This window comes from Lolium rigidum, chromosome 6 (genome assembly GCF_022539505.1).
Source record: "Lolium rigidum isolate FL_2022 chromosome 6, APGP_CSIRO_Lrig_0.1, whole genome shotgun sequence".
Classification (NCBI taxonomy): Eukaryota; Viridiplantae; Streptophyta; class Magnoliopsida; order Poales; family Poaceae; genus Lolium; species Lolium rigidum.
In genome coordinates, this window is record NC_061513.1 from 37,927,836 (window position 1) to 37,944,073 (window position 16,238).

Sequence of the window (16,238 nt, forward strand, 5' to 3'; positions counted from 1 at the left end):
CAAAATTGCTTGCAGAAATACATACATGTGTTGAATCGAACAAATTAAGCACAGGTTGACACACAAAATTCTCCAAACTAGGTATATTGTTGACACATAATACCTAGGTTTGATGAAATCGGGACAACTTTGTTTCATCAAACTAGGCATTGTACTGCCACAAATTCACAACTCCATGCAACAATCTATGCACACACATGCATACCCCATGTACTTCTACCTCTGATTGCATCCATTTTCGCTAGCTGCCATGAATCCAATAGTTTGGTGGTGCCCCGGAGTGAGCACCAGAATGAACAGCTGAATCGAATCACCACAATTGCAACTTGATGTTATTTACCACTGGAATCAAGAGCAAAACATAAGTTACTACGTCATTTCCACCATCCGCATCATCCTATCGATGAACCCTACCCTACCCAACGAGACAAGCACAAGTTAATATGGTGGAAATCGTCGAAGGATACAGTGGAAATTGACATAACGTAGTTAGGAGGGTCCTTACGAACAAATGGATGTGAGTGCCTGGCAGCATGGCAGTGAAGTCGAAGGCGCGGTCTTCACGGTCCAGCTGATCCCGACGAGAAGTACGCCGGTAATGGGGAGTCATCGAGATTGAGATGTCGCGGGCGCTACATAGGCGACGTACCGCATGGGGGCTTTTCTTAAAATTGCAAAGTTTTGGGGCACCTTTTTGTCTATTTCCGCTGGTCAGATGTTGCGGGGACCTATAAATGCAATTCAAACTGTATTCTAAGGGGGGTTTAGAAAATTACGTTTCCGACAATAGCCAACGTTGCATCTAAATTGTCCAATTCGGACTGTTTGGGGTGGTTTTTTCCCGAATGACAAGTTGGTGTACCATCGGATCCCAATCTTCAATTTTTTGGTTGTGTTTTGTACATACGGGACAAGTTCGTGTATGTCCCATGCATATATATCTGTACCCTGAACCATTCAATCCTTCAATCTTACATCCACTAGTCACATGAGGAAATCTTTCTAGGGAGGTGGTGTTTTGGCACATAGGTGCAAATGAACGTATTATGAAAATTTCTTAAAAAACAAAATTTTAAAATGTTAAAAAATTTAGAGATAAAATTTCTCGTGTACAATTTGGACACCCTATGTTGGCACACAAGTGTTCGGGGGAAACGAACATTTTATGTGGCCTGTGTAAAAAAAAAATCATGGATAGTCAGGTTGGAGCATCAAATTTTTTATTTTTTACACATGCCACAAAAAATGTTTCTTTTTCCCTAAAACTTGTGTGCGAACATAGAATGTCTAGATGTACATTCGCAACTTCATTTTAGAATTTTCTGATATTTTGAAATGTGTTTTCACACAATGGGTTCATATGCACCGGTGAGTCGAAATGGATATCCGGCTTTCTAGTTTCTTTTTTGTTTCCTTAGTGTGTATCTCTAACAGGAGCTGATTAGCATACTAAGTATACTCTCGTTTATCAGAAGCGTGTACTATGGCACTGTCGATCATAACGTGTACATACATCAATTATTTATGGTTCTATCCACAACAGATAACCTGCCTGAACTTTCCACGACAGTAGGGTAGAACGGCAACCGCGTCCAAGTTTTCAACTAGAACAAGTGGCTCGAGTCCAAGCTGCTTAATTTCCTCACTTGCGTGCTCTGTCCTGATTGCCTGCAGTGCTGGCCAGGAAGACTAAACCCACACGCACTCGCCTCCTTTCACCTTCGTCCACGCCTGTTCATCCTCCAGCCAGCAAAGGGGGCAGAGACCGCTCCGCCGATGTCGCCGGTGAAGGTGTTCGGGCCGGCGAAGTCGACTTGCGTGGCTCGGGTGCTGATATGCCTGGAGGAGGTCGGCGCCGAGTACGAGCTGGTGCACGTCCACATCCCCGCCGGCGAGCACAGGAGCCCCGCGCATGTCGTCCGCAACGTATGTCTGCAGTCGCCGCTTCTTTCCCCCATCTAGTAATCAAACCAGTATGTTTCATCAGGTCAAAAAATAAAATCTATGCTTGATTTCACCATGCGCGTCCGAGATAACATGTTCCTGATTGCATATCTCCATGTATTGGTTCGTAGCCCTTCGGTCAGGTACCAGCGTTCGAGGATGGCGATCTGGTTCTTTTCGGTGCGTAACAATCAGCGATCTTCATCCATTAATTTCATGGCAAATTGATCCCGAACATAGCTTTTCTAAAAATCAACTGCCCGTTTCTTATCTTAACAGAGTCGCGTGCAATTTCCAAGTATGTGCTTCGCAAACACGCATCTGACTTGCTCAAAGAAAGCAGCGTCACAGAGTCTACAGTGGTCGATGTTTGGCTCGACGTGGAGTCCCAAAAGTTTGACCCAATCATGTCAGTAATCGCCTTCCAATGCTTCATTGTACCTATCTTCATGGGAGGCACAACTGACCACAAGATTGTCAACGATAGTGTGGAGAAACTGAAGGATGTCCTCGAGGTCTACGAGGCACGTCTGTCTAAATTCAAGTACTTGGCTGGAGATTTCATCAGCCTGGCAGATCTAAGTCATTCGCCTATGTTCCACTACCTGATGGCTACACCTCAAGCACATGTGCTCAATGGATATCCTCATGTGAAGTCATGGGTCTCTGGCATAATGGATAGGCCGAGCGTGAAGAAGATCATAGAACTTATCAAGGTATCGTGAAAAGAGTAAATTGTCATGTACTAGGTATATGCCATGTACCAGGCCCAGCCTAGATCGACTAGGAGGACAAGGTCAATGACGAAGCTCACTAGACCAAGCCCAGCCCGAACCTGGGGGCTGGGGATGTCCAGCGTACCGGGAGATATCCCTATGTAATGTGAATTCGAGTGAGTCTAGGGTTATCGATGATCAAATGTAGACCTTGGACCGACCTCTCCCGAGATTTGTGAGCGACCCGGGCGAGCCACCTCGCCGGCGCTGAATCGGCGGCTTCCTCGCCCTCCGCCGGCCGCTCCGGCGGCGGGAGGACGGGGAACGCCGGTTCGCGCCATGTACATAGTGTAAGTAAGCTTAGGGTTTCCGGCCGGCGGCATCGAGGCGGAGAAGACGCGGTTGGTTCGGTTTTGCAGGTGGTGGATCCCCTCCTCGATGGCGGCGCTCTGCGGGGCTCCGACGTCGATCTGCTGCCTTCGTCGAGCTGGCGGTTCTTCGGAGCGGCTTCGCTCGACTTCCCCGCGCCGGATTCCGTGGGTCGACGGCGGATCCGGCTCATGTTGGTTTCCAGGAAGAAGCTGGTGAGGTTTGGAACTTCATCGACGGCGGCCGCTGGCGTAGGCCCTCCGGGGTCGGCGATCGGCGACTTCCCGGTCGCTCGGGGACTACTCCTGATCCAAGGCATCAAGGGGCGTAGGAGCGACGGCGCGCCACCGACGGCGCCATGGTCGACGGCGATGCTGTGTTGCAGAGGGGCGTGCATTGTTTTTTCCCTTCTTTGTGTGGACCTCTTTGTAACTTTGCCAGATTAATATCAGCTTCTTTCTTTCGCAAAAAAAAAGTATTGTAGCAGAGCTACTACCCCCTTCCACTTTTGCTCTTCCCTCCTATGATTCTCTTCTGATTGAATCCAAGATCCCCTGTGTTAGACGCCAGCGGCAAGGATCATTACATAAATTCTGTTGATGCAGATGGCTTGCCTTGTTTTATTAACGTGTCCTACAGGCGCTTTGCCACACCCAATATTGTTGGATTTGGCTTTTCTTGTTGTAGAATTATGCTCGTCTATATTCTCTTTTTAAAACAAGTATATATTCTTTTTTGGCTGCATACAATACATACTCCATGATGATCATATTAGTTTAGTTCTTAATGATGCTTGTGACCTTAGTGCTGACCTAGAGATGGAAGAACAAAGAGGTTTTGTAGGTCATAAGGACCCTACCATCCAAGGACTAAAACCGAGATATACTTATAGAAAAGGGTAAAAGAGTGATAAGTAGTTTGTAGAAGCACTAGACTAAAAAGAAAATTCTACATGAAGGGTAGTTTTTTGAATTGTGGGCGCTTTGGGGACACAACAAACCATTCTTTCTTTCATGAAACCATCAAGGAATATAAGTGTTGTGGTGGTGTTACGGCAGATGCCATGGATAGGCTTAAGTTTGGGGCCGGATGGACACTCGAGGATCCGGGGAGGGATGATGCGCTAGAGAGCACATAGAAACACAACGATCTACCCAGGTCCAGAGCTCTCGTGAGGAGGTAAAACAGCTGCTCCTTGTTATCTGGCTGTATATGGAGCTGTATATGGGAGCTACATGGTTGCTCGTTGAGTTGTTGTTATCACCAGAATTTAACCAAGTCTGGAGATGGGCCGCGATGGAGATGGGCTTGGAGGATATACACGTGGAGTGTCTCTGAATCGGCCTTGTACGAGAGTTTGGGCTAGATGGCCCGTGTATCTGTATATTATGGTAGATTTAGTTAGAATCAAGAGATAGAGTTTAGCTCGTACACGGTTGGGTTTATTCCCAAGTTAGAAAGTCTACGGACTATAAATATGTATCTAGGGTTATTGAGAAGGAGGACGATCACGTTCACAACAAATCAATCTAGGCGCATCGCCACCCCTTGTTTCGAGGGTTTCTCCCGGGTAAGCAACATGGTGCCTAGATCGCATCTTGCGATCTAGGCAGTATCAGTTTATTCGTTGTTGGTGTTTGCTCGTGCTGAAGCCTTTTTGATGGCGAGCAACACCTTTATCTTAGGTGTTTTGGGGTTGATCACAATGCTTTCACGATGTACTTGTTTAGCTACGCTACCCCTCGATATCTAGCTGCCCTTACACCTATTTTAGGTGTAAGGGCAGCATCTTGCTTGTTCGTTATTTTGTAGATCTAATCCGTTATAGTTGCTCCTTGTTCTTCAAGGATTGGTTTGATATCCGTATGGTTAGGCCTTATAAACGGGTTGAAGGATCCGGTAGTGCGTAAGGTGTGGTTTATTAAGCTCTAGGGGGATTGTTCCGGGGATCAACTTCACGTTGGTTTTTAGGCCTCTTTAGGGCTGGTTTTCCATCATCTTACGTATCTGCTAGGCTCAATTACGCATATGATGTTCCGATTATACGGTGAAAACCCTAGACTATCGTAGATTAGCTTAGCTTGATATCGATAAAGCATGATCCCCATGTCCTTATAAATCTAACATGAACCATGGGGCAATCGGCTCTTTGAGCCGATCCACAGAACAACTTAAGAGCCGATCGGGGCTCGTATTTAATGTTTACGTGTTTGCCATGCGGGAAACTAGTCGAAGCAATCCATCACCTTCCGACCAGGTATAGGTCGGGTGGCACGCCCTCGTAAGCACCGGGACGTGTGCCAGAAGGCATTGCGGGCCGTCGCCCGAGGGACCAGGGTCCACCGCAATCCTGGGAGCCTCCCGGCTCTACTGTGTTGCCCGTCGCTGCTCGCCGGTGGGTTTTTGACCGCAACACATTCTGGCACGCCCGGTGGGACACTCTGCAACAACAACAACGTCGACATCTGCAGCAACCATGTCAAAAGCTGCGGATGAAGTGGTTGGCGAACCAGTCACGTACGCAGATCTGCCCGAAGAGCAGAAGAAGAAGTATGATGAGATGAAAGCCATCTTGGAAGCCAATCTCATCGGCTCCTTTGTGAGGACCCGTTCACATGGCGTAAGGTGGAAAGGGTTCTCCCCTGAAGGTGTTCTTGACGGAGTGGACCTGTCTACCCCTTCGGAGGAGCGTACCAGAGCTCTGCGCCAGGAAATCAATTACATGGCGGCTCATTCTCTACACCGCTATTCTGAGAGCCTGGTGAATAATCTCGAGCGCGTCGCGGTCCGTGTGGTGCACGAAATCATGAAGCATCAGTACTCCCCGTCAGGACCTACCCTGGGGACTCACCAGGGAGAAATACCGCTCCAGATCAGACCGCCGCTACCATTCGCGCTTGCAGCACCAGAGCCGCCGGGTTCACCGGCGTACGTCGTCTACAAGGTTGGAGGCGATCCTAGCGATTGCCAGTTCCTATATGAGCCGCCTAAGGAGATCCCACATGGATACGTGTGCACATACGTGCCGGACCGCAATGCCTTGGCGCGCACCGAGCCAGATTGCACCAACAGGGATTTCCGGAGCAGACGCTGACAAACAAGCATGGCTGGCTAAATATGCTACTGGAACGAGTCATGAAGGCTCGGTCCCTACAGCTAATACCATGGAGCAGATCAGCACCATCTTGAGAGACCAGTTCGGCATCTTGCCGAAGAGGAAAACAATCGGCTATTCCAAGCCGTACCCGACGAGTACGACCTGATCCCGCTGCCACCCAAATATCGGCTCCCTGAATTCTCAAAATTCAATGGAGCAGAAGGATCTAGCTCAATAGAGCACGTAAGCCGATATTTGGCGCAGCTGGGCATGATTTCAGCGTCAGACCAGTTACGTGTGCGGTTTTTCGCACAATCTCTTACGGGATCAGCCTTTGGTTGGTACACGTCGTTGCCACCAAACTCAGTCCGGACGTGGAAGCAAATGGAGGAGCAGTTTCACGTGCAATATCACTCAGAAGCTACCGAGTCCAGCATTGCCGATCTAACGCAGGTGCGGCAGAAGCGGGGAGAAACAGTATCTGAATACATCCAACGTTTCAGGACTGTCAGGAACCGATGTTATTCGGTTCGTTTCTGAGAAGGAAGCAATCGAGCTGGCAGTACTGGGCCTCGCAACGCCGATCAAGGATCTGACTTCCCAAGCAGAGTACAGTTCATTGTCGCACATGGTGCAGAAACTCACATCGTATGAGCAGCGGCACCCTGAATTGTACCAAGACAAGTTCAAGCGTCCGATAGGCCTGGTTGAGATGGAAGAAGCTGAAGATCCTGCACCAGACCTAGAGGTGGCTGTAGCTGAGTTTGCTCGGGGGGCAAACCCCGTGTCCTGCAAATGGGTAAAACCACAAGGGCCTGCAAGAGGGTTTGACTTCGATTTGAGCAAGGCTGAGCAGATTTTCGATCTTTTGCTTAAGGAAAAACAGCTGAAGTTACCCGAAGGCCATAAAATCCCTACAGCACAAGAAGTGAACGGGAGGCCGTACTGCAAATGGCATCACTCGTTCACCCATACCACCAATGATCGCAAGGTGTTCCGTCGGCGGATCCAAATGGCGATAGAACAAGGCCGATTGCTCTTTGGGCGGTTTGCCATGAAAGTGGACACACATCCGTTCCCAGGCGTCAACATGGTGGAACCTAACCACTCCGCGAGGCGTCGACTGGATTTCTCGTTCGATGTTAACATGGCAGGGCTCGTGCGCCACCATGGCAAGGATAAAGAGGAAAGCAGTCACTCCCGCAACAAGGAAAAGGAGGAGGCCGATCCACGCGACCGGCCCCGATATGATGATAAGCGGTACCTCACCAAGGAACAAGTGAGGAGCGTGCGATACCAAAAACCATTTTCCACGCATCTCCTCAACAAGTATGAGTATCAGTATGACCGACGTCGGCGATGACGACAGAGATGACGAAAGAGATCATCGGTCCGATGTAGACGATGGGAGGTACCGTCGGCACGACAGAGGCGACGAAGGACGGGAGCGCCGCGCTAAGGAGAGGTCGAGGGAGCAAGAAGACATGGATAGACACTGGGACTGTCCCTTCTTTAAACACTGCTGGGACTCAGGGATGAGCCGATTGCCTACAATCGACAACTGCCCGGAGTGTAGGCGCCGGAAGAAGGATGCAGGGGAAGTTTCAGTTTTCAACCGTCTAGGGCCTCTCCCGCCACAGAACAAACGTGCTGAGTCCTCTCAAGATGAAGACTTTGAGGAGTCAGAAGATGAAGAAGAGGATAGGTACCACCGGCCAAGGTGGTGCCCCGATGGACTCGGCCACTCCCAAAAGCGTAGGGTTCAGCGGCTACGCAGCTTGGAGCAAGCCGAAGCGCGATACTTGCACACGTTGAGGAAAGCGCGGCCCAATCTGGCCGTGAAAATTCAGCAGACTTTGGACGAAGAGACTCGTCCACCAAAGAAAGTTTGGCGTCCCAAGCAAGAAAAAGCCGATGTGAGTACATCGGCTGGCACAAACATGGTGTTCATCCTTCCGTCAGAGTTTCGTGCCCCAGGAACTGAAGAAGTGCCGATAGCACAGTTTGACCGCGGTCCACAGCCCGTCATCTTTGAAAAACCACGGGAGAAGGGCTACAAACACATGAAGGCCCTGTACCTAAAAGGTTATATCAATGGGCAGCCCGTCGGCAGGATGTTGGTTGACACAGGAGCAGCGGTCAATATAATGCCATATTCCATGCTACGGCGTTTGGGACGCTCCAGTGTCGATTTGATCAAGACCAACGTCACACTAAACGACTTCAACGGCCAAGCATCAGGGACGCAAGGCGTCCTGAACGTGGATCTAACCATAGGCCGAAAGACGATCCCAACAACATTCTTCATCGTCGACAGCAAGAGCACCTACGCTGCCCTGCTAGGAAGGGATTGGATTCACGCCAACCGCTGCATTCCATCTACAATGCACCAATGCCCGATACGGTGGGATGGAGACGACGTAGAAGTCGTACATGCGCAGATGACTCGATCGACGTCTCGATAGCCGGCATGAACATTTGGGACTCGGAAGACCAAGAGCCGCTCTCCGGAATCAGTTTGGACGGCTGTGATCGCATCGAGGTGACAAAAACGGGGTGAGGCTGGTCTTATCCACCGGCCTGATAGAGTAGCAAGAGCAACATCCATCGACACACGTGGCAAGGCCGATCCCTGCGATCGGCCCCAAAAAATAAAAAGCAAGGATCTCACTTCAAACATGTCACGTAGTCGTGGTAGGGAGGCTTCCTCCTGTAAGGGAGCACATGCAAGTTGTAAACCTCCTTTGAGCAATTCAATCAACCTGGAGGCCGATTCCAGCAATCGGCCAAAATTATCCTCGCCATACGTTTCGCTCCGTGTTCAACGTCGATCTAACGAGCGACGGAAAGCTAGGATATGGGTTTACGTCAGCCGATGAGCTAGAAGAGATCGACATTGGTCCCGGGGATAAGCCACGACCAACATTTATCAGCAAAAAGTTAGATCCGCATCTGAGGGGCCTGATGATAGCTTTGTTGAAAGAATACCCAGATTGTTTTGCCTGGGATTATACAGAGATGCCCGGGCTAGACAGGAGCATCATTGAGCATCGGCTGCCTCTCAAGAAAGGATTTCGGCCGTTCCAGCAACGAGCACAGCAGATGAAGGCCGAAATTCTAGAAGAAGTCAAGAAGGAGATTGAGAAGATGTTGAGCGCCGGGTTCATCAGGCCATGCAGGTATGCTGAGTGGATATCTAGTATCGTACCTGTGGAGAAGAAGGACGGCCGATGGCGCGTCGCCATAGATTTTCGTGATCTCAACAGAGCCACTCCGAAGGATGAGTACCCTATGCCGGTAGCTGAGACGTTGATCAATGCAGCGGCGGGTCATAAGGTTTTAAGCTTCATGGATGGCAATGCCGGTTACAACCAGATTTTCATGGCTCCGGAAGATATACACAAGACTGCCTTCAGAGTACCGGGTTCGGTGGGCTTGTTCGAGTATGTGGTCATGACATTTGGGCTGAAGAATGCCGGTGCAACGTACCAACGAGCCATGAATTACATCTTTCATGATCTGATCGGCAAGTTGGTGGAGATCTACATTGATGACGTGGTGGTCAAGTCTGTCTCAGTAGAAGGACACCTGGAGGATTTGCGACGCATCCTGGACCGAACTAGAAAGTTCGGACTTAGAATGAATCCAAAGAAGTGTGCTTTTGGTGTGACGGCCGGTCAATTCCTGGGCTTCCTAGTTCATGAACGTGGAATTGAGATCGGCCTGAAAAGTCAAGAGGCAAGTGCGAACAATGAAGCCACCTACCACCAAGAAGGAACTCCAAAGTCTCATCGGCAAAATCAATTTCGTCAGAAGGTTCATCTCTAATCTGTCAGGACGAATTGAGCCGTTCATGGGATTGGTAAAAATCAAACCTGATGAGGAGTTCCACTGGGGGGCAGAGCAACAGCGAGCGTTTGATGAGATTAAAGAGTATCTAACGAAGCCGCCCATGTTGGTTCCGCCCCAGCAAGACATGCCATTCTATATTTACCTGTCAGTAGCCGATACTTCTATCGCCTCAGTGGTAGTACAAATCTACGATGGCATGGAAAGAGTTGCTTTCTACCTCAGCAGAAGGATGTTGGATGCAGAGACGAGGTACCCGGAGATCGAGAAGTTGTGCCTCTGCCTATTTTTTACCTGCACCAAGCTTCGTCACATCTTTCTGACGGCAGAAATCATCATCATTTGCAAATCAGACGTCATCAAGCACATGCTGTCGGCTCCTGTTTTGAAAGGCCGACTCGGTAAATGGATGTTTGCGTTATCGGAATTGGATCTCCGATATCAACCTGCGAAAGCAGTCAAAGGACAAGCCTTGGCCGATCTGATCGCTGAGCGAATCAACACTAACATAGCAGCACTGTCTATACGTGCATGGGCCATGTTCTTCGATGGGTCAGTTTGCGATGATGGTTGCGGCATCGGCATCCTACTCGTGTCGCCCCGGGGGGCAACCTACACCTTCTCCATCAGGCTATCTACCCCTTGCACCAATAATGTTGCTGAGTATGAAGCAGTACGTAAGGGGATGGAGTTGCTGATCGAAGCTGGGGCAGAAGCAGTGGAACTCTTTGGAGACTCAAAGTTGGTGATCTCCAGCTCACGGACGAATACAAGTGTGAGAGCGAGTCGCTCTTCCCGTTATGGATGCATTGCCGCGAGCTGATGACACAGTTCAGGTACATAAACTTCAACTGGGTCCCGAGGACGCAGAATACGGAGGCGAACGATCTCGCACAGATGGCGTCGAAGCTATAAGGAGACCAGTGGAAGGAGCCGATGTCCAGATACATTTCATGGAGCCAGATGATTGGGGAGCCGATATCTTCAATTACTTGAAAGATCCGGCTCGGGGGGCACCTAAACGGATAAGGTACAAGGCCATGAAGTATGTCCTTATCGGAGATGACATGTTCTACAGGACCTTGGAAGGGTTACTTCTCAAATGTTTGGGAACAGCCGAGGCAAATCGGCTCTTAATTACACGAGGTACATGAAGGCGCCTGTGGAACTCATCAATCGGCTCATAAGATGAAGTGGTTGAGCGAGCGATCGTGGTTTTATTGGCCCACCATGCTTGAGGACTGTTTCAATTACTATAAAGGGTGTCAAGCATGTCAGAAGTTTGGGAGCATTCAGATGGTACCCGCATCAGCAATGAACCCCATCATCAAGCCTTGGCCATTTCGAGGATGGGGCATGGACATGATCGGCAAAATCCATCCCGCATCGAGCAAAGGCCACGAGTGGATCTTGGCCATTACGGATTATTTCACTAAATGGGTGGAGGCCGTCCCTATGAAGTCTGTGGCATCGAAGGACGTTATCGGCTTCGTGAAAGAGCATGTCATCCACGGATTTGGGATACCCGCACCATCACGACCGATGGAGGTTCGGTTTTCGTTTCTCGCGAGTTCGAGATTTCTCGCGAAAGCATGGGAATTAAGTTGATCCGATCATCCCCATACTATGCTCAAGCAAATGGGCAGGCTGAAGCGTCCAACAAAAGCCTTATCAAGCTGATTAAGAGAAAAATCGACGAGTACCCTAGGCGTTGGCACGAGGTTTTGTCGGAGGCTTTATGGGCTTATCGCATGTCATGTCATGGAGCGGTAAAAACCTCGCCATACCATCTGGTCTATGGACAAGAAGCCGTGTTGCCCTGGGAGATCACGGCTGGGTCGAGACGTGTCACGTTTCAGAATGACTTGACAACTGAAGAGTATGCAGCCCTGATGAGTGATAGCGTTGAGGATCTGACGGAACTTAGACTTTGGTCACTTGAGAAAATTAAGGAGAACAAGGCCAAGGTAGCTCGTGCATATAATAAGAAGGTGAAGCCAAAGGAGTTCCATGTTGGTGATCTGGTATGGGAAGCTGTGTTGCCGTTGGGGACTAAGGACAAGGCGTATGGTAAATGGTCTCCAAATTGGCACGGGCCGTACAGGGTTGACCAGGTCCTAAAGGGCAATGCATACATGCTCGAGCAGTTGGATGGTGTGAAGTTCCCAGTGGCCGTCAATGGCCAGCATCTCAAGAAGTATTTCCCAAGTATGTGGGATGATGGGCAGTGAAATACGGGGGCCGATTTTAAATCGGCCAGTAAAAAAAATTCAACTTGAGCAGTGGAATATGGGGGCCGATGTATGGAATCGGCCGACAGTAAAAAAAATCTAAACAAAAGCATAGCCGATGCACTGACCATCGACTTTAGACCTGAAAAGCCGATGCGGAGCCATCGACTATAGAGGAACAACTGTTATTTCAGGTCACCATTCAATTTTACATTCGATTATGGGACTGGCCTTGTTGGCGTTTTGGGCAAAGACCGATGTATTGCCATCGGCTTCTCGAGCAATAATTTATTTTGATAATCGGAAGAATTAAGCATGGAATCCTTCTTCATTGATTTAAAAGGGGGATTTTTTACAAGGAGGAGCCGATTGCTCAGGAACGGAGGAACAGAAGGAGGACAGATTGCTACTACTAGTCCTATGTTAAGTGGTCCCTACTCTAAGGACCGTCGCTGTCCTCATCGTCGCCGTTGTAGCCGCCGCCGGTGCTGCTGCTGGCGAGCTCCTCGTCGCTGCTACCGTAGCCCTCAATGCGGGCTTCTTCCTCCTCATCATCGTCGTCTTCGTCGTCATCCGACCAGGCCCAGCCGCGGAAGCGCTTCGCCGGCGGCTCGTCGGAGGAGGTGTCGTCCTCCTCTTCCTCCTCGTTGGAGGAGGCGTCGTCCTCCTCTTCCTCCTCTTCTTCCTCTTCGTAGGAGGGGGTGAAGCTACCCCAGGAGAGGAGGTCATCCTCACTCTCCGCCACCAGTTCCCCGTCAATGAGGAACCGGAGGTCGTCCTCCCCATCGGTCAGGGGCAAGTCGCCATCTGACCCGACGAGGGCCTCGGGTGGGCCATGTGGCACGAAGTCGAAGTCCCACTCCGGCTCATCCCATTGGTTGTGCTCTGGCATCGGCTCGCTTGAGGAAGAAGATTGGAAGGAGAGAGCCGATGCAGCAGAGAAGGAGGATGAGTCCATGGTGGAGGAGGGCTTTTCGGTGGCTAGTACTGAGGAAGGGGATGAAGAAGCGAGTTGCTCGACGCGGTTAAATAAAAGGGGATATAGTGGAGATTTAATGTTGTGACGGTTTTCGAGGACATGGTGCCGAATCTGTCAAGTCGTGTAGAGAAGCTGAGAAGGCAAGGCATCATGATGAAAGATTCTGCGACGGTTCTGCTCTGCCACGACGTGACCCTACGAAGCAGAAAAAACAGAGTGGTTTTGAAATTATCATTGCCAAAACCAGGGGGGCATGTGTTATCACCAGAATTTAACCAAGTCTGGAGATGGGCCGCGATGGAGATGGGCTTGGAGGATATACACGTGGAGTGTCTCTGAATCGGCCTTGTACGAGAGTTTGGGCTAGATGGCCCGTGTATCTGTATATTATGGTAGATTTAGTTAGAATCAAGAGATAGAGTTTAGCTCGTACACGGTTGGGTTTATTCCCAAGTTAGAAAGTCTACGGACTATAAATATGTATCTAGGGTTATTGAGAAGGAGGACGATCACGTTCACAACAAATCAATCTAGGCGCATCGACACCCCTTGTTTCGAGGGTTTCTCCCGGGTAAGCAACATGTTGCCTAGATCGCATCTTGCGATCTAGGCGATGATCGGTTTATTCGTTGTTGGTGTTGCTCGTGCTGAAGCCTTTTTGATGGCGAGCAACACCTTTATCTTAGGTGTTTTGGGGTTGATCACAATGCTTTCACGATGTACTTGTTTAGCTACGCTACCCCTCGATATCTAGCTGCCCTTACACCTATTTTAGGTGTAAGGGCAGCATCTTGCTTGTTCGTTATTTAGTAGATCTAATCCGTTATAGTTGCTCCTTGTTCTTCAAGGATTGGTTTGATATCCGTATGGTTAGGCCTTATAAACGGGTTGAAGGATCCGGTAGTGCGTAAGGTGTGGTTTATTAAGCTCTAGGGGGATTGTTCCGGGGATCAACTTCACGTTGGTTTTTAGGCCTCTTTAGGGCTGGTTTTCCATCATCTTACGTATCTGCTAGGCTCAATTACGCATAGGATGTTCCGATTATACGGTGAAAACCCTAGACTATCGTAGATTAGCTTAGCTTGATATCGATAAAGCATGATCCCCATGTCCTTATAAATCTAACATGAACCATGGGGCAATCGGCTCTTTGAGCCGATCCACAGAACAACTTAAGAGCCGATCGGGGCTCGTATTTAATGTTTACGTGTTTGCCATGCAGGAAACTAGTCGAAGCAATCCATCACCTTCCCGACCAGGTATAGGTCAGGTGGCACGCCCTCGTAAGCACCGGGACGTGTGCCGAGAGGCATTGCGGGCCGTCGCCCGAGGGACCAGGGTCCACCGCAATCCTGGGAGCCTCCCGGCTCTACTGTGTTGCCCGTCGCTGCTCGCCGGTGGGTTTTTGACCGCAACAGTTGTATGGCGAGAGGAGGAAGAATGCAGCTCTTACATGAGCTGAGGGGGAAATGAGCTTCTCCCTGGGAGTCCCTGTGAGCATTTCCAGCCTAGTTCTCCTTCTATAGATAGCCCAGGGGACTTATGGAGCCCACAATACACTGTACACTACACAATACAAGAAATGACTACCGGGTCTTGTCCAACTATTCTTGTATCATGGTGGCATTGTACTCTGTACTGTAGCCGCGTCAGTTCTTATCTGCTTAGGAGTTGTGGTAGCATCTGGGCGTCTGGATCGATGGAGAGAGCCGACATAGGATGAGCCGTCGGTGGGCAGTTCTTTTCGAGGTAGAGGTGTCGATGTAGCTGGTGGAGATGGAGTGCTTGGCTGGCCTGGGCACCTGGGTGTCGGCCTAGGGGAGGAAGTGGCGACCGGCCTAGGCCGAGATGAGGTGAAGTCGGCCCAAAGGGATAGTAACGACGTGGGCCGGCCGAGTTGAGGGAGATGTCAGCTCGAGGTGGGCATGGGTGCCTATGTCGGCCCTGGGAAGTGGAGCGACAGCTAGCTGGGTGGGCCAAGTTTTGGCCCAACCGAGATCTAGAAATGCCGGTTTCATGATTTGCTGTGAAGCGGGCCGACCGAGTTTCAGCCCAGGAGGGGGATGGGATACATAATCGACATAGGCCAATGTCGGTCTGGGCCCTATGTCGGCTCAGAGTGTGGGAAATTCTGCACGGGGCGACCGATTGAGGACCACCTGGGCTATGCCTATGTTGGCCCAGAGGTAGCCAAAACGGGCAAGATATCCAGCATCCAACTCAAGCTGGTTGTTAGCTTATTTTTATACGATTTTTCCTTTGTAGCTTCTCGACTTGAATCTTATATTCATCCCTAAGTCACCAACTCTGGGATACCCGGGGTCACCCCCGACAATAAGCTTGATTTCTTTGCTATCTCGGAAACGGGGAGATCATACTTCTTGACCCCTTCTTTGAACACCTATCCAAGGGGACATGGGTCAACTACGCTTGGTATTGTCTTCCACATCAAGGGAAGTCGGGAGGTATTTTAGTGGGCGTCAATTCTTCAACGTTGCATGTCAAGAACATCGTTACCGGTGAATGTTGGGTCAAGTTTCAACTTTCATCAAACTCTGATAATTCGAGTGGTCCCTAGTTGCTTTAATAATATACGATGACAAGATGAAAAGAATAATGAGAAATTTAACCCTACATGTATATTTATTTTTAATGCTATAATTGATGATCTACAGTAAAGAGAGATACCATCGAGGCTCCTGTGGTGACTTCGTCAATTTCAAGACCAACTGAATCAGTTCTTCGACGTAGTCTCTCGGAGGTGTTCATAGGGATAGGTTGTGCGTGCGTGCGTTCATAGGGGTGAGTGTGTGCGAGTTTGTGTGAGTGTCTTTGATTGTACTGTGTTTCACCAAAAAAAATTAGTAAAAAGAGATACCTCTTTTGGTAGATAATTTACTTGGGCTAATCTAAGGGAGACACCTAGGTATGAGAAGCTGGATACAATATGGAGTGAGAACAAAAAATATCTTTAATCTTTGTTTGGGCTCTAATTAAGGTAGGGTCTAATCACAAACCTTTGCTTCGTCACTCCGGTGAACAAGCTCTAGGAA

The 16,238-nt window shown here is 49.5% G+C and overlaps 1 protein-coding gene across 1 annotated transcript; it reads left to right on the forward strand.

Moving 5' to 3' along the window:
* The first annotated feature begins 1,702 nt into the window (after positions 1-1,702).
* Positions 1,703-2,867, forward strand: LOC124667732 (probable glutathione S-transferase GSTF1). The gene is made up of 3 exons (XM_047204987.1): positions 1,703-1,926; positions 2,076-2,124; positions 2,224-2,867. The coding sequence occupies exons 1-3, from the start codon at positions 1,777-1,779 to the stop codon at positions 2,667-2,669; spliced, it is 645 nt and encodes a 214-aa protein (XP_047060943.1). The 5' UTR covers positions 1,703-1,776; the 3' UTR covers positions 2,670-2,867.
* The last annotated feature ends 13,371 nt before the right edge of the window (positions 2,868-16,238 follow it).

Bases quoted from the DNA above. Each gene is read 5' to 3' on its own strand.
- LOC124667732 (XM_047204987.1), top strand. From the start codon at position 1,777: ATGTCGCCGGTGAAGGTGTTCGGGCCGGCGAAGTCGACTTGCGTGGCT. The intron at 1,927-2,075 runs GTATGTCTGCAG...ATTGGTTCGTAG, and splicing joins CCGCGCATGTCGTCCGCAAC to CCCTTCGGTCAGGTACCAGC. The intron at 2,125-2,223 runs GTGCGTAACAAT...TTATCTTAACAG, and splicing joins TGGCGATCTGGTTCTTTTCG to AGTCGCGTGCAATTTCCAAG.